This window comes from Mauremys reevesii, linkage group 3, assembly GCF_016161935.1.
Source record: "Mauremys reevesii isolate NIE-2019 linkage group 3, ASM1616193v1, whole genome shotgun sequence".
In the NCBI taxonomy this organism is placed as follows: Eukaryota; Metazoa; Chordata; order Testudines; family Geoemydidae; genus Mauremys; species Mauremys reevesii.
The window spans coordinates 79,743,565-79,768,616 of NC_052625.1; the positions used below are offsets into that span (position 1 = coordinate 79,743,565).

The 25,052-nt window shown below is 54.8% G+C and overlaps 1 protein-coding gene across 1 annotated transcript; it reads left to right on the forward strand.

The window, feature by feature from the left end:
* The first annotated feature begins 2,231 nt into the window (after positions 1 to 2,231).
* Positions 2,232 to 14,454, forward strand: LOC120401132. The gene is made up of 9 exons (XM_039530801.1): positions 2,232 to 2,280; positions 8,818 to 8,918; positions 9,654 to 9,749; positions 10,128 to 10,232; positions 10,582 to 10,717; positions 11,464 to 11,558; positions 12,044 to 12,196; positions 13,007 to 13,152; positions 14,085 to 14,454. Exons 1-8 carry the CDS (start codon positions 2,232 to 2,234, stop codon positions 13,106 to 13,108), a joined length of 837 nt encoding a protein of 278 aa, XP_039386735.1. The 3' UTR covers positions 13,109 to 13,152; positions 14,085 to 14,454.
* Positions 14,455 to 25,052: the final 10,598 nt, after the last annotated feature.

Below are 25,052 nucleotides of genomic sequence, written 5' to 3' on the forward strand. Positions count from 1 at the left end.
GGTACCTAGCGCCCCCCTCCCCCGCAGTCTGTAAGAGAACCTGTGTCTCCCTGTTTGGCTGCAGCCTTTAAAGCAAAGAGCCTGTCATGACACATGCCATTTAGCTGAGCCCTGGCGGGATCCTTATCAGGCAGGATAACGAGGGTGATGCTGCAGCTGGGAACAGGGAAGATCCTGCCAATGGCCCTAAAGGCCAGGATGTGACCTCACATCAGATCAGGAGGGCCAGTTTGGAGATGATAGCAGTGAAAACTCTGGAGAGGGGGATGTGCCTGGCCAGAGACTGGAAGTCCAGGTGGTTACTGCAGCTCTCTAACCCCTCCCTCCCATTGTTTTCTAGAGAAATTGGACTTTCAACACTGTGGATTTGGTAGGTTATGGCCAAATAATTTACTGTCCTGGATATTACGCCCTGCATTGCTGTGTGTGTGTGTGTCTGTGGGGTAGTGCAGACGCCACAACATTTGCATGGCCTCCTCTCCCTTCCCCTCCCCTCCACCAGCCTCTGCTGGGCACAATCCCAAGTGGATGCAGGGCACTGGGGGGAAAGGTTTCGGAAAAGCCAGCTTTGCTGTTTATCCAAGCGTTCAGAATATGGGCTGTACGGCTTGTGCTAAAGCCCAGGGTCGGTAGCAAGTTCACAACTAGAAATCAGTGCCCCTCTGTCCGTTTCACCGCGGGCAGGCAGGTGGGGGTGGAGGGGTTCAAACACGGCTTGGATCAATGCTCTCCATCCTAGCTCAGGCTTTGGTTGGTTTCCTTCATTTCTCTCCCAGTCCTGGTAGCTTATTCTGGAAAGTTTCTCAGGCAGCAGGAATTCTCCATGGCCTTTCAGGAGAACTGGGAGTGCAAACCTGCTCGGGCCTCCATAATAGCCAGGTCCCTACCAAATTCAGGGCTCACTTTGACTAGTTTACAAACCCTCTGGCCTTGAACTTGACCAACGTCACCATTTCGATGTTTCCACCTGACATTTCCTGGTATTGTAACCATGGGGGTCCCGACCAAACTGGGAGAATGGGGGAGTTCAGAGGCTGTTGTGGGGGGGTCACAGCATTGTCACCCTCACTTGTGTGCTGCCTTCAGAGCTGGGCTCCAAGGGCAGCAGCCAGCAACCTTTCTGAAGCTAGAGGAGGTTCCCAGATGTGCAGGTGGGGCCCCGCTGTTGGCAGCACCTTGGCTCCTACCTACTACTTGGGAGCACCTCAACTCCTACCATTTTGGGGGCATCCAGAGAAATGGACCCCTGAGCCCCAGAAGGACCTGCGAGGGAAGCCCAGAGCCCCCGCTGCAGATGCCAGGCAGAAGCCCCGAGCCCAGGCACCCAGAGCGCCGGCAGGAGTGGGGAGGGGCATGAAAGTCCTGAGCCCGGTGCCCCAGCACTGACTGCAGCCACAGGGGGCCAGAAGCTCTGAGTCCGGGCAGCCAGAGACATGACTGGAGCAGAAGCTGCCAAGGCCAAAGCCCTGAGCCCAATGCTGGGCTGATGCAGCACATTCACTTCTGCATTGCCTCTGCAGGTGCATCTGATATCCCCACGGAGAGGAAGTCCTGTCACCAGCCGGGCAGAGAAACAGCTACGAGGCCCCTACTGGGTTCTCCTGGTTGGGGGGCTCCCAGCAGGACGGGGAGATCTGATTTCACGGGGCAGGGCTAATTTGATCTAGCCAAAAAAGGCTCAACAAGAACCAAGAGCTGCCAACTGAAGCCAGAGAAATTCAAAGGCAGGGCCGCCCAGAGGGGGCAAGGGGCAATTGCCCCGGGCCCGGCTCCTGAGGGCCCCAAGAGAGCGAGGCTCCCGCCTCCGCCCCTCTCCTGGAGCCCTAGCGCATCAGCGCCGAGCGAGCCCCGCCCGATCCGTGGTGAGGGGCGGCGAGCCTGAGCCGCCCGATCCGTGTGGTGGGCCTGAGCTCATCAGGCCTGAGCCCCACTCAGGGCGGGGGAGGCGGGGCAGCTGCCTCCGCGGGCGTGGAGCTCGCAGCCCGCCTCACCACGCTGAGCGCGGGGCGGCGCTCAGGCCCTGCCGCAGCGCGCCGGTAAGAGGCCGAGGCGGGGCCGGGAAGCCAGGCGCCGGAGCGGGAAGCGGGGGCGGGGCCGGGCGGGACCCGCCGCCGGCAGCGCAGCCGGGTCTTGGCGCCAGGGGCCTTCTGTTCGGGACCCACTGCCAAAGTGCCCTGAAGGCCCGCGGCGTGGTCCCGAACGGAAGGGCCCCACGCCGAAGACCGGCCGGAATGCTCTGGGCGGCCCTGTTCAAAGGAGACGTGGCCCACATTTCTGACAGTGAGGAGACTAGCCACTGGAACAAATTACCCAGGAGAGGTGGAGTCTCTGTTTCCTGGTGTCCTACCATCATAACTGGTTGGGAAGGTGCCTTTTAGTGACTTACAAGCAATTGGGCTTCATATGGTGCAAAGTGTGTGAAATTTCATAGCCTGTGAAATAGAGGCCAGATTAGGAGATCGAATTGTTTCATAACCGCTATGAAAAGCTCAGTGTGGGGTGGGGAACAGACTCTGCTGTTTTACTGGGTGGCCTGGCTGGTCCCCAGAATCAATAATGAGCAAGTGGGATGATCCGGGGTGCAGCTCAAACACCCAGCTGGGCTGGCCAGGGGCAGACATCAGGCCTGCCAGGAAAGGTGGGTGTGGCAGTGACGTCACAAAGACCTTTGGCAGGAACTCAGCCTATTGGGCAATGATGATGAGGCGTCTGTGACCTCACAGAGCTCCCTTGCCAACGGCCAGGCAGGACAGGGATGTGGGGCAGGGGGAACCTCGGAGAGCCCTGTAGCCTTGCTGCAGCAAGCCTCCAGCTTGCGGTCTCTCTCCAAGGACCAAGAGCCGTTGGTGTGCAGGAGAGTCAGTGCGTGTGTTTTTCATTCCCGTGTGTATTTATTTCAAAGACGTAGTCATCTGTGTAGAAGGTAAGAAAAAATATAGGCTCTAAGTACAAGATAGGGGACTCTATCCTAGCAGATTCACAGGCATCACCACCCTCCTAGGGAAAAAGTTTTTGCTAATATCTGAGCCTTCCACCCTGCAACTTGAGAGCATTGCTCCTTGTTCTGTCATCTGCCAGCTCTAAGATTTCATGAGAATCAATCTTTCATTAGGAAAATAATTCAAAAACGCAACTACAAAACACTTTGAGTGAAATCAACCCCTCCTGATCTCTAGTGTCAGGTAGTGTGGGCCTTGGGGGCCAGACTGAGACCCTCATGGGCTAGTAACACCCAAGAAGCCGTTAAAATAATTCCAGTTCTCTTACCATCCAAGCCTCCCTAATCCAAGGAACAGCTGAGGGCTGCGGGAGACAGAATGTCTAACTCATGACTGAAAATACAGAGATGTGTTATTGGCTTTGGTTGGGGGACAAGTAACAAATCCGTCGGGATTCTTGCCCCAAACAACAGTCGCCCATTGTCCTTTAGAGCACGAGGTCCCTAACGTGCCTGACTTGCTCAAATCTCTCTCCTGCTAGGGATGAGAGAATTTTCTCCATCCCCCATGATACCGAGGGATACCTCTCTTTGGTCACACAGCAAGGCCATGCCAGAGCTAGAAAGAGAAGCATAAGAAAGAAGTTGTATCAAAATGTTTTGCATTTCAAACTAACAAATTTCTTAAACAAAGGCAATTTGATGTGTGGTTAGTGAAGTGAAATGATACATTCTTGTCTCCACGAGTTTCTAGATTGATGAACCAGTAGATCTATCCCCTAGTTTTTATCCCTAGATTGAGGAGGAAAACAAGTTTGCCTGTTTTGTGAATTCCCAATGGCTTTCTTGAATTTCAACAAACTAGTCGATTGAACTGAACGATTTGAATAAAGTGAAAGGAAGACAATATTTTCTGCACCTTTCAAGGAAACTACTGCTGCCCAAAGCTGTGTTAGCATTTCAGCTAACTCTGCTTCCAGGGCCTTAGCTATCACATCAGTGGTGCGACTGTCTGAAAAACTTGGCAGTGAACATGTTCTACTGAATGTTATTTTTTCTCTTCTATTTAAATTATTTAAAAGATTGTCATAAATTGGGCCCTTATCAGAGGTTGTCAATTTCCAATCTAATTATGACAGTGAGGGAGACTAGCCACTGGAAGAAATTACCCAGGGGAGAGGTGGAGTCTCTGTTTCCTGGTGTCCTACCATCATAACTGGTTGTGAAGGTGCCTTTTAGTGAATTACAAGCAATTGGGCTCAATAGGGTGCTAAGAGTGTGAAATTTCATAGCCCGTGAAATAGAGGCCACATTAGGAGACTGAATTGTTTCACAACCGATGCCTCTATGAAAAACTCAGTGTGGGGTGCGGAACAGACTCTGCTGTTTTACTGGGTAGCCTGCTTGCTCCCCAGAATCAATAATGAGCAAGTGGGGTGATCCGGGGTGCAGCTCAAACATCCAGCTGGGCTGGCCAGGGGCAGAGGTCAGGCCTGCCAGGGAAAGGTGGGTGTGGCAGTGACTTTTGGCAGGAACTCAGCCCATTGAGCAAAGACAATTAGTTGGGAATTGGTCCTGCTTTGAGCAGGGGGTTGGACTAGATACCTCCTGAGGTCCCTTCCAACCCTGATAGTCTATGATTCTATGAGTGAGGCATCTGTGACCTCACAGAGCTCCCTTGCCAACAGCCAGGCAGGACAGGGATGCAGGGCAAGGGGAACCTCGCAGATCCCTGTAGCCTTGCTACCGCAAGCCTCCATCTTCGCTTTACCAGAGAAAGGTTATGAGCAGACAATGGCTGGAAGTTGAAGCTAGACCAATACACACTGGAAAGAAGGCGAGGAGCATTTTTAACATCAGAGTTTGGAGCAATTCCCTGAGGGTTGTGCTGGATTTTCCACAACTGGCCTCTTTTAAAATCAAGCTTGGGTGTCTTACTAAAAACCTGCTCTAATTCCTATGGGAATTATTTTGAGGCACATTCTATTGCCGAAGTGAAAGAGAAAGTCAGACGACAGTGGTTTCCTCTGGGCTTGGAATTAACCTGTGACTCGCTGGGGGCGTTTGGAATGTGGCCATTTTGCTTCCCTCTTCCTCCTTCCCTCTTGTCCCTTCTTCTCAACTGGAAAACGGGTCACCAGAAAAGCCTGATTTCCACCCTGTGCCCCTTCCATTCGTGCTGTAAGCTGAAGGGCATTGTGACTTGAGAGTGAATTCAGCCAGTCAGTGCTGACTCTCCACAGGTGATTTGCATAAGTCAGTAAAGGAACCTGCAGGTTTCCGTGGGAGCCATGCCCAAGGCAGGGCTCAGGCTTCGGGTTTATGCTCAGGGTTAGTGGAGTCAGGGAGCGACAGGTGGCTGAGTTCCCTCTGGTGTCACAATGTTACTGCTCAGGTTCCTCTGCCTGCTGCACCACCTGGGCAGTGACTGTCAAGGGGAAGGTTTTGTGGATTTGAAACTTAGAACCCAGGAAGCGCAGAAGAGGACTGGCTTAGAGAGTTTGGCAGTAAAATGTAGGTTTTGTGGCAATATCCTGTGCAATTGCTACTGGATCCGGGAGGAGACAGCATTCCTGCCCTCCCACCACCTCTTAGCTGGGCCTACATAAAAGAGACTAGCTAGAGTTTTGCACACTTGTTTGTTTGAGACTGAGCAAATAAGGCCCAACAAATTACTGCTAGGATGAATTTTGCAGCCTCCTCTCCTTGACTAGAATACAAGCAGTTTCTGATTCTCTCAGATGAAGTAGTTCTTTTAAAATCAAGGGCAAGACCAATCAGTGGCTTTTTCACAGCCCAACCTCAATCCCCCCAAAAGAGATTTTATTTTTATTTAAACTGGGTATTTTAAATTTATATTGAAAAGGTTTTTTTTTTAAACTTATCAAGTATAAAATTTGAAATGATGACAAGTGATGTTAAGGCCTCTAGTTGCTCCAGCCTATTAAAGTAATTTAAATAACTACATATATGAAGAAGTCCATGTTTGCTGCCAAGTGTCAGAGGAAGTCAAAGCACTGAACTGTTGGAAGTCATTGCCTAAGCACCTGGGGGTCCAGAAGTTATTGAAACACTCAGCCAGATTTTGGCAGCACTAGCCTCTTCTGCGGGTGCGGAAAGAATATTTTCTTCATTCCAGTTGATGCAGCTACTTCATTCAAATGTAAGAAACTGATTGGGAGTTGAAAAAGGATGAAGGCTTCTTTTCCCCTTGTAAAATATGAATAAAGGCTAGAGAGGAGGAGGTGTGAGCTACTACTTCTAAAATCTGGAAGGACATTATGAGCAGGAACAATCAGTTCAGTGCACGAACTAGAGATACTGCCTTACCTCAGTTTGTTTGAAATGGTTCTGTCAACCTTTTTGTTTTTCTGTATCCTGCAAAACCAGCAAGTCAACATGTTTGAATGGATCCCTATTCCTAGCATCATAGAAGACTAGGGCTGGAACAGACCTCAGGGGTATCTAGTCCAACCCCCTGCTACAGGCAGGACCAACCCCAACTTCATCATCCCAGCCAGGGCTTTGTCAAGCTGACCTTTAAAAACTTGTAAGGATGGAGATTCCACCACCTCCCTAGGGAACCCATTCCAGGGCTTCACCACCCTCCTAGTGAACTAGTGTTTCCTAATAGCCAAGCTAAGCCTTCCACAGTGCAACATGAGACCATTGCTCCGTGTTCTGTCATCGGTCACCACTACGAATTTCATGAGAATCAATCCCTCATTAGGAAAATCACTCAAAAATACAACTACAAAACATTTGGAATGAAATCAATCCACCCTGACCTGTAGTGTCTGGGGGTGTGGGCCTCTGAGGCTAGACTGAGACCCTCATTGGCTAGAACCACCCAGTGAGCCAGTAACAGTATCCACTCCTGTTACCGTCCAAGCCACGGCAGTACAAGGAACAGCTGAGGGCTGCGGGAGACAGAGGGGTGCTGAGAAGGTCTAACTCATGACTGCCAACCCAGAGATGTGTTATTGGCTTTGGATGGGGGACAAGGAGCAAATCCGTCAGTCACTACAACAGGTCCCACTCGGAGCCAGGGAGACTGGGAATCGAGTCCTGCTGGCACTGCCAGCTCTGGCTTTCTGGAGGAGGAGGAAGCCCCCAGCTCCCCTAGCTGACCCTGAGGCACCTTCTGGGCCCAAATGGAGGTGGCCCCGGGTACAGCTATGGAGTGTCCCAGGAGCGTTCCACTAGTGGCATTGTATTGTTTTCACAGCCAGTTTCGATAGCTGGTTGCTACCCCTTGCCCTGCTGGCAGGGCATTGAGCGGCACCCGTTGCCGGCCACCTGGGTGCAGGAGGTCGAGGAGGGTGAAGGGAGGAGCAACCCTCAGCATCTGCCACCCTGCTCCATCTGATCTAGAGTAAGTAAGTGGAGTTCTCCAGAGCCATCCCCAGTGTGGTGGGAATATCCCACCACTAGGGCTCCCAGCCCGTCCCTTGTCAGGGTTTGTTCCCCAGGTTGAGGGTTCCTGTGCCCTGGGGTGGGATGTGTCGGGAGGAGAAATTGCCTCAGCAGAGGGGAGGTGGGCAGGGGAGCAGGCAGGCTCATTAATGAGAGGCTGCCTTGAAGCCAGACTCATGGCTGCTCCCCACTCACTTCCAGGATGGAGCGAATCCGGCAGATGCTGAGGAGGAAGGCCGGGCAGGTGGCTCCACAGCCAGAAGACATCAGCCAGCCTGCCCAGGCAGAGAGCGGCCCCTCTGTCCCCGCGGGCAGGGAAGAGGCTCGTGCCCAGGGGAAAGGGAGGAGCTGCTTCGCCTGCTGGAGGAGGCGGAAGACAGCAGCTCCTCTAGCTGACCCGGAGGCACCTTCTGGGTCGAAACGGAGGTGGCCCCGGGTTCAGCCATGGAGCAGAGAGCCAGGGGGGGGCAGGAGCCGGGGACGGCAGCTCTGGGGCTTCCTTTGCAGGAAGCCAAGGAGCCAGGAGCTGCACCCCAGGGCCCAGCAGGAGCCTCCCGCCGGCCCCACCCTGGCCCCAGAGGAGCCTCCCGCCGGCCCCACCCTAGCCCCAGAGGAGCCTCCCGCCGGCCCCACCCTGGTGACTGCGGAGCCTCCCGCCGGCCCCACCCTGGCCCCAGAGGAGCCTCCCGCCGGCCCCACCCTGGCGACTGCGGAGCCTCCCGCCGGCCCCACCCTGGCGACTGCGGAGCCTCCCGCCGGCCCCACCCTGGCGACTGCGGAGCCTCCTGCCGGCCCCACCCTGGCGACTGCGGAGCCTCCCGCCGGCACCACCCTGGCGACTGCGGAGCCTCCCGCCGGCACCACCCTGGCCCCGGAGAAGCCTCCCGCCAGCCCCACCCTAGCAACGGAGGAGCCTCCTGCCAGCCCTACCCTGGCCATAGAGGAGCATCCCACCAGCCGCAAGCAGGATTTGAGTGACTGCGGGACAAACTCCAGCAGCTCCGCATACTCCTGCGGGGCCAGCAGCTCCTCCGTGGGGTCTGGCAGCCCTGTCTTTGAAGGCTCCTTCTTTGGAGGTGAGGGGAGACCCAGGGGAAAGGGAGAAGGACTGGGGCGGTGGGGGACTAGTAACACCCTGTGCCCATGGGCTCGCCAAGGCGCTGGGACTGACCCACATGAGCCCCCCCTAACACCAGTGGGGGTGGCACAGCCACACCCCAAGGCAGGGGATGCTGGGCCGAGTCGGGGAGCTCCAGCCTCCCCTGATCATGTTGGGGGGGGGTCTGACTGCCACGTGGGCCCTGAGGCTGATGGGGCTGAGGGCATCTCTGGGAGGGGCAGGGTGGGGCCCTCGCCGTCACGGGGCTCCTTACAGAGAAAGGGGAAACGTGGAGCCTTCTCTGTCCACTGCATCCCCCCAGCAGCAGAAGGGATTAAACTTTCTCCTTCCCTCCCTGGTGCAGACACCCCCAGTGCCCAGGTGTCGTGGCCTGAAGAGGAGGAATGCGAGGAGGAGGAGGAGCAGGAGGAGCAGGATTTCTGCCCTGAGGAAGACATCATCTTGGTGATCCAGCAGCACCTGCAGGGCGGAGCTGAGGTACAAAAATCCCCCAGCTGTGCTGCCCCCCAGTCTGTCCTGCTCCTTGTTCCGTCCCCACCCAGGCAGGGGGGTCTTGCACCAGAGAATCCCTCACCCCCAATGGGGGGGACACATCTCCTCTGTTATCTGGCACCCCAAAGTGGGGACATTTGTCCCACACAGGCCAAGGTCCTTGCAGACACTGTCCATGTTCCAACCCCTGTCTGCACAGGGAGACACTGGTTTCGGGAAGGGGACGGCTTTCCCTGTCCAACCCCATGGAGGTCCTGAGCCCTGGAGCTGGTTTGGGTGTGGGGTCCAGGGCATGTGCCTTGATCCTGACGTGCTGTTCATGGATCAGGGGTTCAGAGGGGATTGCGTTACCCCTCCGTGGCTGATCCCAGCCTTCCCTCCTCTCCTCATTCTCTGATCTCCTGCCTGGACTCTCCCGGGGATCCTAACTCCCACCCATTGCAGTTTGGCTGGTCCATACTCTGCTGGGTACCAGGCCCTGCACAGAGAACTGCGAAGAGCAAGGATTGACGAGGCAGCAGGCATCCGGCCATGAACTCTTGCGAAGTGTCCCTGGAGTGATGTGAATGAGAGAGGCCAGGATGTGCCTTTTGAGTCTTGCCAGGGCTCCTGGAGAATCCTCCTCATTGTCCCCTGACTGGTGTAGCCCCATGTCCCATGACTGACGGGTGCTCCCTCTTCTTGCAGGCTCTGCACAACCGCTATTTGCGGAGCCTGGACACCATCCTCAGGAGCCAGCTAACAGAGACCCCCACCTTGGAGAAGCTGCAGCACCTCCTGGAGGTGAGTAGAATGGACGGTCTGGGGTGGAATTGCCCCTGAGCCCTGTGGGAGGGCAGTAAAGGAGAGACTAGAAGAGCCACGTTTCCATTGTGTCCTCCCAGCTTGGACCCAGCCGGCCACACGTTCCCAGAGCTGCCAGTGCAGGGGGAAGGAGCTGGGACTGTCAGCCAGAGCTCTGCACGGTTGCATTAAGCACTAACAGTGAGCACCAGGCCTGGCTGGGGCCTGAGAGACTGAACCCCCTTTTCAAGCTCTGCCACCAGGGCTCGGCTATTCCACCCTGAGCACAAAGTGTCAGCCCCTTGGGGAGGGGGAGAGGCTGGTTTGTAGAGCATGTACGCCTGCCCGCTGACCCTCCCCTGCCTCCTTCTCCTGCAGCACATCCATCGCTCTCTCCTGGCAAACAACCCCCAGGAGAGAGCCAGGGCCGTCCAGACCAGTGCGGCCCTGCTCCAGTTCGCCACCTCCCTGCCTGGATTTGACGTAAGTGACCTCTGACCCCAGCGTCCTGCAGAGTCAAGTTCCTCATCCCCTGGCTAATTGGTCCCCCCGGGTCCGTAAGGGACTGCGTTCCATAGGCCGCTCGGTGGCAGGGTCGTGCCTGGCCTCAGGGCCCTTGTTATTCTGGAGCAGCGAGGCAGCGAGTGCTCAGCGAGGGCCCTTGCCCTGCTCCCTTTGCTCCGAGCTCCCTTGGGGGCAGAGAGGAAGAGGGCTGTCGCTCCTCTCCCCCAGCGCCTCCTACAGAGGGGTGGGAGCAGAGCTCAGGTCCAGGGGCGCTGGGGAGCTGAAGGGAGAATAGTGATGGATTCCCCTCTCCTTCTCCTTCCACCAGACCTCCTCCGCCTTCTCCAAGGCAGGAGAATTCGTTCTGCAGCTGGGTCTCTGGATATCCCACCCAGCCAGTAACATCAGTCGGCATGCCAGGGGTGGGATATACTGGCTTTACTGGCTCCTGCTCCGGAAGAGGGGTAAGAAACCCAGCTGGGCAATGGGACCCCATGGAAATGAGCCTCTGGGAGACTAGCTCCAGCTGGCCATTGGGACGCCTCTAGAACTAAGGCCTCTCTGCTTAGACCCGCTGTAGCGGGGAAGAGGAATCCCAATAGAAACAAGGCCCCTCCTTCGAGACTCCCTCTGCTGGGCAGTGGGACCCTACAGAAAGAAGCCCCCTCCTCTGAGACTGACCCCAGCTTAGATGGTGACTCTTTCTCTCCCCCTCTCTCTGAATTAGGGAGATGAGTGTGAAAGTGCCAAGGAAATTGGCTGCCTTATCTCAGAGCCCGGCTCTGTCCCCCAGCCCAGGGAAATCAGCCCACCCAGTACGGGGCAGCCAGCTCGTGAGGGGACAGGAACGGAGCTATTGAGACACATGGAGGGAAAGAGCCCATCATGAGGGCAGGGGCAGGAGCAGGCACTACAGGGGACGGACACAAAGCTTGTAGGGTGTCACCAGTCGGGTAGCCAGGGCCAGATCTTGACTTCAGTGGGTGCGGGGGGTTCTCAGTATTAGACATCCCCATGACCGTAAGGGTCACATGATTACGGTGATGGCTGAAACAAATCCCCCTTCTGGTACTAACCCGCCTGGCATGGACCCTGCGATTCCATTGGGCTGCGGATGCCAGGAGGAGCCTGGCCAGTGTGCACCCAGAAGGAAACAGGCACTGAAAGCGGAAGGCCAAACCTCCCCAATGGGTGTGTCTTTCTCCCCCAGGGCTCAACACCAGCGAGGCCCCAGACTTGTGGTGCCGGGACGGGCTCCATGACCCCGAGCGTCTGGGGTATAGAAATCTGGCCAGGGTGGGAGAGGTAAGGACTCTCCGCCGGTGCATTGCAGCAGCTCAGGTGTGGAGCTGTCTCCCGCTGCAGTGAGTGTGTCATGGACACAGGGCAAGAGCCTGCTCCTTATTTCCAGCAGAGTATGTGAGGCTCCTGGGAATGTCCGTGGGGTGAGGTGTGGGAATGAACCAGATCTAAAAGACCCCCAAACCTCTAGCGGGTGAGCTGCAGCAGCTATCGCTGCTGGGAGCAGCACGGGTCCTGGGCTGTCTGTGTGAGCTGGGTTCCAGAGCACGCAGACACATTCCCAGCATCTCATGGCACCTACAGTGAATCCTGCTCCATAAGAGCTATTGGAGGCCTCAGTGCCTGCAGCCTCCTACTGACGGGGGTTCCTGGTCCATGGGGCCCCAAAGGTTGGCTGCCCCAGGACTCTTCTCCACCTTGTGAGACACTCGAGGGATTTGGAGCCAGGTTCTGGGCCATTGTAAGGGCTCTGGTTCTTTTGGTTTTAGGCCTTTGGCGAGCTGTTCACAGAGGAGCAGGAAAGGTCTTTCCTCCAGGCGGGCCTGCTGGCCATTCACCACCCCCTCCTCTGCATCAGCCAGGCTGGCCTGGTGCTGACGTATTCCATCCTGGGGGAAGCTGGCCAGCTGCTAGAGGACGAGGTAACCAAAGAGGGGTCACCTCGGGAGAGACCCCCAGGGCCTTTCACCTCCAGGCCATTGAAAATCACTTCCATCCCATCCCCATGCGCTGACCAGGGAGCAAGGAGAGGGTGACCCCAGACAGGTGCCATTGGTCGGTGCCAGCTTCTCCCTGCAGCTCAAAGCAGGGCAGACCCAGCTCCCCAGCAAGGCTATTTCCTAACAGGCGTCACATCAGCACGACACGCTGCCATTGCTCATGCTAGGGGCTGCCAACTCCCCTAGTCCCTTCTGTGAGCCTTTCATCCCCCTCGGGGCCTCAGGCCGGTTCCTAGAGCTCTGGTATCGTGTTATCCCAGCCCCCACCTGCTCTGGGAGAACTGGAGGAGTCAGTCAGCAGAGGCTGCATAAGTGCCCCATTCACCAGAGCCACTGCCCATGGCATCACATTAAGGACATGGGGATCCCTTGGGGAAAGGTGTCCACTTCCTCTCACCCGCCGGCACTACTGCCCAAAGCCTCCCAGCCCCCGGCTGGAGGAGGCGAGAGTGGCTGAGGGGACTCTGGGGAGCGGAGCTGGATTCCCGCTGGGTTGGGAGGTAGAACAGCTCTCAGGGGGACTGAGAGGAGTGGGGGCAGGAGTTTGTTCCACAATGGTGGGAGAGGGGATGGAAGTCACTAGAGAAGAGAGAAGATTTCGTCTCGGGGGTTGGGCGGGGGAATCCGTCCCTCAGACATGGGGAGGAAATGTTGCTGGCTCCCGGTGCCGTTAATACCCTTCGTTCTCGTGGGTATCGGAGTCTCTGATTGATCCTTGTTCCCTTGCAACAGGAGGACATCGCAGCCTACATAAAGGTCCAGCTGTTTAACATCAGGGTCTTGGGTCAGGTGCCCGACGCCCTGCAGGGGCTGTGCTCCGTGGGGCAGCACTGAAGACCCCCCACCCTCACATGACCGGCTCGGACCCCCTGCCGCAGGTACTGCTCTGTCTCACTGTGCCTGGGGGGAAGGGCTGGGGGGAGCGGCCATAGAGCCCCCCACAGCACTGAGAGAAACCAAGGCTGAGCACCTCTCTCTGGACACCCTGCCCCACCCGACCCCTGGGGCTGGGGCCAGGCCAGTTACTGGTTGGGAAGAATCAGGCTGTGGGGCTGGCCCAGAAGTGAGAGCATCTGCAGAGCCAGGGGTTGTGCTCAATAGCCATTGCAGTCTGGGAGGGGTGGCCTGACATGGGGCCCCTCCCCCGTCGTCACTGCTCAGACCCTCCCATGGCCCCTGTCACCCCTGACTCAGCGAATGTCCGACCATCCCCCAGCCGGGGCCCAATCCACCCACCTGGTATCTGAGCCCTTCCCAGCCGGGAATGAAACTCCCCCCGAACACCCTAGGGCAGGGGAGGAGCCTCCCCGTCCGGCCGGTGGGAACTGAGATGCAGAGGAAGGGCTGTGGGCCTGGTCACACAATCCTGGGTGTAGATCTGGGAAGTGGACTGGGTCCCGGCCTAGAGCCTTTCCCCCAGGGGCACCGTCGCTGCTGCCCTTTATTCTCCTCCGGCCACGGGTCTGTGAGTGTGAAATGAACAGGGAGGGTGGCGGGGTCCTGGCACACAGCCTGGATGGGAGCTCCCCTTGGCTTGGAGCCCAGGCTCAGAGACATCTTTGTCACCCCGCTGTCCTTCTGTTATTGCTAGGAAGGGAGTCCCCCCGATGAGGGGCTCCAGTAAGTCATCCTCATTCCCGCCCGCATGTACCCCCTGCCCTGCCCTGCCCTGCCCTGCCCTCCGGTTTCTCGCTGTTGACTCTGGCTGGACTCTTGACTCCGGTCTCTGGCGATGACTTTGGCGTGACCCTTCTTGGCTCCAGATTTGGGTTCTGAACCCTGGCTCAGTATTCTCCTTGCCTTTCTCTAGCCTCGCTCCAGGCCCTCCAGCCACCGCTCCAGCCCTGCCACCTCCTTCTCCTCCTGATCTTCCCCAACCCCTTCAATTTCGACTGCATGGCTTCGATCTTTGCATGGATATGGACTTTGCCTCGTACTTCCGACCACCCGGCTTCGACCTCCGGCCTGGACATGGACACTGGCTCCCATTCTGCCTGCAAACACTCATCACCCAGCAGCAGTAGACAGGCCCCACTATTAATCAAAGCCTAACCCCGCCCCATGACCCCTTAGTCCCTCCCACCTGTCTCCGGAAGTCCCGCCCCATGGGGGTATTACTTCGTGGTCAAGGCGGCCACATGACTGGAAGCCAGGTGTGTCATGTGACCCCTCTAAGAACTCCTCCCACCACCCTCTACCAATCAGGATGGGTTTCCTCCCAGAAGGACCACCCCAAGAGGAGATTTGACCAATCAGGGCGAGCTCTGGGGTAGGAGGGTGACCTATCCCGACGTGTGTCTTGTGACCCCTCTAAGAACTCCTCTCACTGCCCTCAACCAATTAGGATCGGTTTTGTCCTGACAGGACCACCCCCAGAGGAGATTCTGACCAATCAGGGCGAGTTCTGGGGGAGGGTGACCTGTCTGGGAGAGGGCCGTATGATCCCACTAAGAACTCCTCCCAGGGCCCTCTGCCAATCAGAGTGCAGCACCATCACCTCCTAAGTCCCAGTGCTGGACGGACGAGGCCATCTCTCACCAAGGACACATGGTTTAGAAATCGTGGGAAGGCTGCTGAGAGGAAACCTGGACTCCTTCACCACCCCCGTGAGAACTTCGGACTCTGTCTTTGCCCCAAAGGTCTTTGACCATCTGTGGAGTAAGCGCTACATCAGCGACAGTGCCGAGGAGGAGGAGGGAGCGACCGAGGAGCCCTTTGGGCTCAGCTGTTGATGGATACGCGGAACCCGAACCCAAAACCCAACGAGCACCCCAACGAGCATGGTGGCCTCTCTTTGTTCACCCCTTAGAGGTGGAATGCGACTGCGGCTCGGGGGAGTCACCGGCGCACAAGGTGAACACAGGTAAAGGAATGATTAAGTCAGGGGTGAAAGTAACTTCCAGGACTTACCGGTACTGCCGGAGTCCTGAGGGGGCATGGCCTCAACCCGAAGGGGCGGGGCCTCTCAAGATTTAAAGATCCTGGAGCATCGGCTGTGGCTGGGAGCCCCAGGGCCTTTAAATTCCCCCCGCAGCTCTGGCAGCCGGGTTCGAGCGTGGATTTAATGGGCCCGGCACTCCCATGGCTGTGGGGAGCCTGAGCCTTACCCAGTTGGAGCCAGGATTTAAAGGGCCCGGAGCTCCTGCCGCTGCGGAAAGCTCTCAGCTCTTTAATTCCCTGCCCCAGCCTGGGTGCTGGAGCTGTGGGGGGGGCAATTAAAGGGCACTGGGATCTATGCAGCCACGGGGAGCGCTGAACCCATTAAATCCTGGCTCCAGCCCAGCTGCTGGAGCTGCGGGGGGGTGGGGGGCGAGATTTAATGGGCTCTGGGTTCCCAGCAACTGCCAGAGCTCTGAGCCCTTTAATTCCTGGCCCCAGCCTGGCAATGCTCTGGCTCCCTGCAGCCGTGGGAGCTCCAGGCCCTTTAAATCCACATCTGAACCCGGCTGCCAGAGCTGCGGGGGAATTTAAAGAGCTCTGGGCTCCCCGTAGCCGTGGGATCTCTGAAGCAGAGATTAAAATAAGCCATTACAGTCCAATATGGCGTACCAGGAAGAGCCAATATGCCGTGCCGGACCACTCCGGCTTCCTCAGCAGGGATTTGAACAGGAGCTCTGGTGGCTGCAGGGAGCCGAGAGCCCTTTAATTTTCCCCCGCAGCTCTAGCAGCCGGGCTGGGGCCAGATTTAAAGGGCTCGGTGCTCCCTGCAGTCATGGGAGCTCCGGGCCCTTTAAATCCACACCCGAATCCGGCTGCCGGAGCTGCGGGGGGGGGGGGATTTAAAGGGCTTGGGGCTCTACGGCGGCCTGAGCCCTGGGCCCTTTAATTTGCCCCTGAGCCCAGGGTTGATTTAAAGGCCCTGGGGCTCCCAGACGCAGCCGATGCTCCAGGACCTTTAAATCTTGAGGCCCCGCCTCTTCCAGTTTAGGCCACGCCCCCTTAGTATTCATGCAGTACCAGTAAATCCTGGAAGTTACTTTTACCCCTGCTGTGAGCCCATTAAATCCCGGCCCCAGCCCAGCTGCTGGAGCTGCAGGGGGGGAGATTTAATGGGCTCTGGGTTCCAGCAACCGCAGAGCTCTGAGCCCTTTAATTCCCGGCCCCAGCCCAGCTCCTGGAGTTGCGGGGAATTTAAAGGCTCTGGGCTCCCGCAGCCATAGGAGTTCTGAGCCAGAGGTGAAAGTAAGCCGATGCAGGCCAGTACAGCATAGCGGCAAGAGCCAGTGCGCTGTGCGGACCACACCAGCTTCCTCAGCGGGATTTAAAGGGCTCAGAGCTCCAGCGGCTGCGGGAGCTCTGAGCCCTTTAAATCCCTCCTCCCCTCCCACTGCAGCTCCGGCAGCCAGGCTGGGGCTGGGAATTAAAAAGCTCGGTGCTCCCCGCAGTGGCAGGAGTTCCGGGCCCTTCAAATCCCGGCCCCAGCCGGAAATGCTCTGGCTCCTGCAGCCGTGGGAGCTCCGGGCCCTTTAAATCCACATCCGAACCCGGCTGCCAGAGCTGCGGGAATTTAAAGGGCTCTGGGCTCCCTGTAGCCACGGAGCTCTGAGCCGTTAATTCCCAGCCCCAGCCTGGCTTCCGGAGCTGCGGGGTATTTACAGGTCTCTGGGCTTCCAGCCGTGGGATCTCTGAGCCCTTTAAATCCTGGCCCCAGCCCAGCTGCCGGAGCTGCGGGGGGAAATTAAAGGGCTCTGGGCTCCCCGCAGCCGTGGGATCTCTGAAGCAGAGATGAAAATAAGCCATTACAGTCCAGTACGGCATACCAGGAAGAGCCAATACGCCGTGCTGGACCGCACCATCTTCCTGGGCAGGGATTTGAATGGCTCAGAGCTCCAGCAGCTGCAGGGAGCCCAGAGCCCTTTAATTTTCCCCCGCAGCACTGGCAGCCGGGCTGGGTCCAGGATTTAAAGGGCTCAGAGCTCCCGCAGCTGCGGGAAGCCCAGAGCCCTTTAAATCCCTCCTCCCCTCCCACCGCAGCTCCGGCAGCCGGGCTGGGGCTGGGAATTAAAAAGCTCTGTGCTCCCTGCAGCGGCAGGAGCTTCGGGCCCTTCAAATCCCGGCCCCAGCCCGGCCAATGCTCTGGCTCCCTGCAGCCGTGGGAGCTCCGGGCCCTTTAAATCCACACCCGAACCCGGCTGCCAGAGCTGCGGGGGAATTTAAAGGGCTCGGGGCTCCGCGGCGGCTTGAGCCCTGGGCCCTTTAATTTGCCTCAGAGCCCAGGGTTGATTTAAAGGCCCTGGGGCTCCCAGCCATAGCCGATGCTCCAGGACCTTTAAATCTTGAGGCCCCGCCTCTTCCAGTTGAGGCCACGCCCCCTCAGGACTCCAGCAGTACTGGTAAGTCCTGGAACTTACTTTCACCCCTGCTGTGCAGGGCCGCCCAGAGTGGGGGGGCAAGAGGGGCAATTTGCCCCAGGCCCCGGGCCCCACAGGGGCCCCCATGAGAGTTTTTTGGGGCCTCCGGAGCAGGGTCCTTCACTCGCTCCGGGGGGCTCGGAAAACTGTTGCAGGGCCGGGCCCAGGAGCTTCTTCCGCTCGGTCTTCGCCGGCGGGGTTCTTCCACTCGGGCGGAAGGACCCCACACTGGCGAACCGCGAGTGGGACCCGCTGCTGAAATGAAGCCAGGTCTTGGCGGTAATCGCGGCTCGGGGCCCTTCCGTTCCGGGACCCGCGCCGAAGTGCCCTGAAGACCAGCGGCGGGGGCCCCGCCGCCACTACCGCCAAGACCTGGCTGCACCCCACTGCCGAAGACCCCGGGCCCCGGAATCCTCTGGGCGGCCCTGCTGCTGTGAGCCCTTTAAATCCCAGCCCCAGCCCGGCTCCTGGAGCTGCGGGAATTTAAAGGACTCTGGTCTCCTGCAGCCGCGGAGCTCCGAGCCCTTTAAATCCCGCCGATGAAGCTGGTGCGGTATGGCACGGCGTACTGGCTCTGGCTGGTACTCCGTACTGGCCCGTACAGGCTTACTGTCACCTCTGGATTAAGTGGCGGTCGAGGTCGTGAGGCGTTCCTAGAGCTCTCTTGGCCGCAGTGCCCATGACGGAAGGTGGTACGTTCCTGCTCCGCCATGACATTCATATACATCCCATCTTTAAGGTCCATGTCTGCTAGGAACAGAGCACGTCTGGGTCACGGCCCGGACTAAGTCGAGCATGTTAGAACCATTAACCACAGAGCCTTTGTACACAAAAGCCCTTTATCGTTCCATGAAGAGAGATTTGTAGCCTGGCCCAGCTTCTTTAGCAGTACGAATGCATTGTTCTTAGAACGCTTCTTAGCGTTATCCAGCACCTGCTGAGCAACAGACTCTGAGCTCTTTGGTGTTTCTGGGGGGTTGCAGTTACATTCAGTCCCTGTGCTGGTAGAAACAGACTGATTTTCACTTTCTCCGCATCGCTCGGCTTCACCTACATTAGGCACCTTTGAAGCTCGGCGCTGTAAGGTTTACCCTTTAGTATTCAGCTCAGTCGTTTCTTTGAAGAACAGACTCGTTTCAGCATCCAGTAAGTGAGTTGTGGTCGGTCGTTAGGCCCCCCTGAGGATACAGAGGTCACCAGTGTTCTGAGTGAAGCGTCAGATTTTTCCCGACTCTCTTTAGAATGCCGTTCTTTTAGCGCCCACCCCCACCCCCCGGGGGACACAGCGTCCATCAGTTTTCTGAATGAACCATCAAACTGTTCCCAAATACTAGAATATAGGGGAGCGGTGACGAGCGTATGGTTTTGGGAGAATGGTTTGTCAGTCCTTGGTGTTTTATTCACAACCCCTAGAGCACATGCTCTGGGGTTGTGAATGTGTGTGGTTCTGTGCACGTTCAGAGCCCCTCGAGCGCATGCTCTGGGGTTGTGAATGTGTGTGGTTCTGCGCATGTTCAGAGCCCCTCGAGCGCATGCCCGGGTTTGTGAATGTGGGTGTTTACTCAGGGTTTGCTGTGGCAGTGGCCGCTGAGGAACTGCAGTTGTGGTTGTTGTTTACCAGAGTCTTGTTTTGCCCTTGGGTTTGACGGATATGAGGTCTGGACTGCCCGGGTGTTTCATCTGCACTCTTGTGCTGTTTTGCGTTGTTAAAGGTCTACAAGCAGATTCCTGGTTCTTTGGTGGTTCTGGAGGAGGTGTCCTTGTAGCGCTGACTAAGCATTGTCAGAAAAGTTGCCCAGGCCAATGGGGGGTGGGGGGAACCATTTTACAAAACTGAACTTTACCAACTTTCTCCCCACACCCATGTATTCACTTCAAATACAAAACCTCACAGAACAACCCAACCAATAAGCAAAATATATTTACTGGGCTTCATCCATCCATCATCAGTCACTGATGCTGGTGAATTTTCCTTTCAGCTGTCTCATTCCTTTTCTTCTGAGCTTGTTTTCCCTCTGCTCTAAGGATCTCTCATGTTTCCACCATACTGTGGAGCAAACAGCATTATTATAAAACACAGGAAACCGTCTTGTAAACTTCAAAACTAAATATTCATTAGGGGGGGTTTCTGTTTAAAAGTCACAGCTTTAAAACAAATCATCCAGTTCAGGCTGTACTAGAAACACGGGTTTTGAGTTTATTTCTACCACTTAAAACATAAAACAAAAACAACAAACAAACAAACAACAACAAAAACCTCAAAAAAAATTTTTTAAAATACATCTCAATTTGCAGAATAAAAACCAAACTGCTTTTAAAATCCATTTTAAACCACATTTTGCACAGGAAAAAAACCCTGTTGGTTTGAAACAAACCAAGTACTTTTAAAACCCTACATCTATGCCTTGCCCAGACCCCTCTCACACACAAATTAGCAGCTTTAGAAACACACCAAACCAAGTTTGCCTCCATATACTGTTCAATAACCCCACCCGTTGCAAAAGTCACTTTTTCATTGGGATCATAAAACAGGCACGCTTGCCTGTCCCCATGTGTTGTGGGGCCTTTAGGTAAAGAGAACAAACAAAATGTTAGTTACTATTAACACCAAATCCTATACAAACTGTTGTTTTTACCTTGTGGTGGCTGGGTGACTGCAGCTTAAAGTTCATGCTAAGCAGAATATGCTGCAATGAAGATGAGCACCATTATTATTTTAAAACAGCCTGGGCAAAGAGGTACATTATATAATATATAGTTTCAGTTTTCAAGCCAGCCAGCTGTGTACCTCTGTCTGCCATCCAGCCTCCAAGAAAAAGTTCTGTTGAAAAGGACAGTCTCCAACAGACCTGAGGTTTTTACCATCTTAGCCCATTGTTTCAAACAGACTTCAGCAGAGTAGCTAGCAGGTTAATTTAATCCCCACAGCTCTGAACTAATAGATCCTGAAGGACTTTAGGCACCTCCTGCAGCACCCCTGTGGTGATCTGGGATGGGGAACCAAGCTGTCTGCACAACAGGGCTTTTTTTCTTTTTCCTTTTTTCTGTAAGTTAAAATAAATGTTTCTGTGGGGGCTTCTTAGAGTATTGAACAGTCCCCATTTCCAAGCGGGGGGCCCTTTGCAGAGATCAATGAATGTCTTGGGGCTTGGGTTTTTTTTTTTTAAACACGTTTCTTTCATGCTTAAAGTTTGGGGTGGAGGTGTTTTCTAGAAAGAATGACCCAGAGCATTCAACCAACTCCAGGGCCATATTTAATCTGTCCAATAGTATTCCACCAACTCCTGGGGTCATATTGAAACTGTCTAATTGAGTTCTGCCAACTCCAGCAGTTATATTGAAACTGTCCAATGGCATCTGTGAATTCCTGAGGTTTTATTTCATTTCATATTAATCAGAACTCACCATCCACCCCCACCCACCCCCATCAAATTTAACCCTATGGCAGCAAGGGTAAGTAATCACAGTCACCCTGGCTATTCAGTGGAGGGGGGGGGTTAAACCCACCCAGTTCAACAGGATAAGTCAACTCTATTGTATACAAACACAGGTCTGAACAGCCTGTTTGTTTTACTGTAAGCACATTTCTTAGGATTTTCCCCCCACCCACAACATACATTTCAGCTTTTTGCTGTAAATGGGTCACTTTTACACACAAAACCCACAAGCACTAGGTTCTCACACACAATTGATTTTTGATTGAAAAGACATACAGCTCCTTGAAACCAAACCAAGACGCTTCATTAACACTTCTAGCTCACTTAAGGGCCAAAGGCCTTTGAACAGAAACACAGATAGTCACAAAGCTCTTTTCAATAGGGTTTTTTATTTTTAATTTACAGCTACCAAGTTTTCTATCGTGTGTTTGTCCCCTCACCATTCTCTAGCTGAATCCTTTTAGATTTCTTACAAATAGTCTTTTCCTTAAGCAGGGATCTGTAACTTTTTGTGCAGACTAGACGGCCAATATCACGCCGTGTCGTGGAAAAACGACCCCGCGTTGTGTTTGGATCAGAATCACCCGAGGCCCCTTTATTACGAGCATGCCGGGCGGGAGGGGGGGCAGCAAACTGTCATCCCCCTGAATAGAGATTTTTCAACAGGTTTTATAGCAAAAACCCACAATTCGTGATGCACACGTCCTTGTTCACATGATTGCCATAACTGGAGAAATGCTGTGCAAGTGAGTGGAGACCCTGACTGTGTTTTAAAGAAAATGAACCAGAAGGTGCCTGCAATTTTTCCACCCCAGCTGTAAGCAGGTTATTTTCTTTAAAACACAGTCAGGGGCTCCACTCAATTGCACAGCATTGAACAAGGTTCCCCCTTGCGCTAAATGTTCTTGGCTTAGGCACAGACATTGCACAGCAGAACCTCTGGCAATAACGGTGTTTAATCAGCTTTCCAAACCCAGCTCAGCACATAGGCCCCGGAGCTTGCCGTTGATATCCACTGAAGTCCAAGTCACCCAGTCATGGGCCGTTGACCTGGCAAATCTATGACACGTCCCTCGCATTCTTCACAAAGCTTTTCCCTCAGGCAGTGCTTAAGGGCAGCATAAACAGCAACACATACAATAGTCCACGTGACTTTTTTACGCTCACGACGTGGCACTGGCTCAGTTAGTTCTATGCCAAGCCTCCTCTGAAATACCTCATGGCCATCATCCTCAGAGTCCTCTCCAACAACTTGTATCGGTGTTGAGCAAAACCAAGGTGGGCCCGGTTATATTCCCTGCTTGATGCAACGCTGTCCAGGGTTTCTAGGCCGTCTAGAAAGGCATCATTGAGCTGTTGGTTTTCATAACAGAAGCAGTGTAAGCAGCCCACTGCTTGTTTTTAGATTTACACAACCCCGGTTCCTTACCCATTATGGCAACAGCTCAATGATGCTCCTTCTAGAAGCGATTTCTTAATCATTCATTTACCTGTGTGACGCCTTTTCTGTTCACCTTCTCCACTGGTGACACCCTGAGCCTCAATCGCATTCCACCTCTAAGCGGGTGGACAAAGAGAGGCCACCATGCTCATTGGGCTGTCTCACAAGCAGTTGGGTTTGGGGTTCCGGTTCCGGTTTATCCATCAATGGCTGGGCCGAAGGGCTCCCCTTGGTCGCTCCCTCCTCCTGCTCGGGACTGTCGCTGATGTAGCGCTTTCTCCACGGATGGTCAAAGACCCTCGGGGTGAAGACAGAGTCTGAAGTTCTCACGGGGGTGGTGAAGGAGTCCAGGTTTCTTCTCAGCAGCCTTCCCACGATTTCTAAACCATGGGTCCTTGGTAAGAGATGGCCTCATCTGTCTGGTGCTGGGACTTATGGGGTAATGGTGCTGCACCCTGATTGGCAGAGGGCCTTGGGAGGAGTTCTTAGTGGGGTCATATAGCCCACTTCCGGATGGGTCACCCTGCCCCAGGACTCGCCCTGATTGGTCAAAATCTCCTCTTAGGGTAGTCCTATCGGGTCAAACCCATCCTAATTGGTAGATGGCGGTCGGAGGAGTTCTTGGAGGGGTCACACGACCCACTTCTGGATGGGTCACCCCACCTCAGAACTCACCCTGACTGGTCAAATCTCCTCTCAGGGTGGTCCTTCTGGGATGAAACCCATCCTGATTGGTAGAGAGTGGTGGGAGGAGTTCGTAGAGGGGTCACATGACACACCTTGCTTCCAGTCATGTGGCCACCTTGACCCCGGAGTTAAAACCCCCCATGGGGCGGGACTTCCGGTGACAGGTGGGAGGGAATAAGGGGTCAACGGGTAGGGCTTGGGTGGGTCAAGGGGAGGGGTTAGGGTTTGATTGATGGTGGCGTTCCTGATAAATAGCAAGATTACATGGATACCGGGGAAAGAAATGTGGACTCGTTACCTCTGGACTGGGACTATGACTGCCCTGTTGACCTACCACCTTGGCTCACAGGAAATCTGCAAAGGGTTTCATCAAACTTCCTCTGCAAGGATTTCCAATCTAAGGCTCGTTTGGGCAAGAGACAAATGGAAGACAGATTTCAAAACACACGATGGACATTTTAATGGTCTGATATGCTATTTGAGCTAACTAACGGTCCCCTGACCTTGAAACACTTAATCAGTGATGTATTTGGGGAGAGTGTCATCTATTGGGGTGACATACGTCTCTTTTTGGAGAACCCAGAGCAGCACGCGCAGCACATCTGAACCTGGAGAGGTTTCGGCTGCATGGTTTCAACGCAGAATTGGAAAAGCGGAACCTCCAGCCAACTCTCCACAGAGTTTTGGGGGTACATCCTCTCCCCAGAAGATGTTATGATTGATCCAAATAAGGTGGAAGCCATTGATAAATGGGGCGAAGTTGGAAGTCCTCAAGAAGTGCAGCGCTTCCTAGACTTCACTCATCCTGTGAAATCGAGACATGCTGGCTCTCAGTGAAGCTTAGATGGAAAACCACGCACCCCACACAGAGGTTGGAACCACCCACTCCCAGGTTGTCCTGAGGAGCCATGGTTTCTCCAGGAGCTGGGTAAAGGGACAAATTTCCAATCTAAGGCTCGTTTGGGCAAGGGACAAATGGAAGACAGATTTCAAAACACACGATGGACATTTTAACGGTCTGATATGCTATTTGAGCTAACTAACGGTCCCCTGACCTTGGAACACTTCATCAGTGATGTATTTGGGGACAGTGTCATCTATTGGGGTGACATACGTCATTTTTTGGAGAACCCAGAGCAGCACGCGCAGCATATCCGAACCTGGAGAGGTTTCGGCTGCATGGTTTCAACGCAGAATTGGAAAAGCGGAACCTCCAGCCAACTCTCCACAGAGTTTTGGGGGTACATCCTCTCCCCAGAAGATGTTATGATTGATCCAAATAAGGTGGAAGCCATTGATAAATGGGGTGAAGTTGGAAGTCCTCAAGAAGTGCAGCGCTTCCTAGACTTCACTCATCCTGTGAAATTGAGACATGCTGGCTCTCAGTGAAGCTTAGATGGAAAACCATGCACCCCACACAGAGGTTGGAACCACCCACTCCCAGGTTGTCCTGAGGAGCCATGGTTTCTCCAGGAGCTGGGTAAAGGGACAAATTTCCAATCTAAGGCTCATTTGGGCAAGGGACAAGTGGAAGACAGATTTCAAAACACACGATGGACATTTTAATGGTCTGATATGCTATTTCAGCTAACTAACGGTCCCATGACCTTGAAACACTTAATCAGTCATGTATTTGGGGACAGTGTCATCTATTGGGGTGACATACGTCTCTTTTTGGGGAACCCAGAGCAGCACGCGCAGCACATCCGAACCTGGACAGGTTTCGGCTGCATGGTTTCAACGCAGAATTGGAAAAGCGGAACCTCCAGCCAACTCTCCACAGAGTTTTGGGGATACATCCTCTCCCCAGAAGATGTTATGATTGATCCAAATAAGGTGGAAGCCATTGATAAATGGGGCGA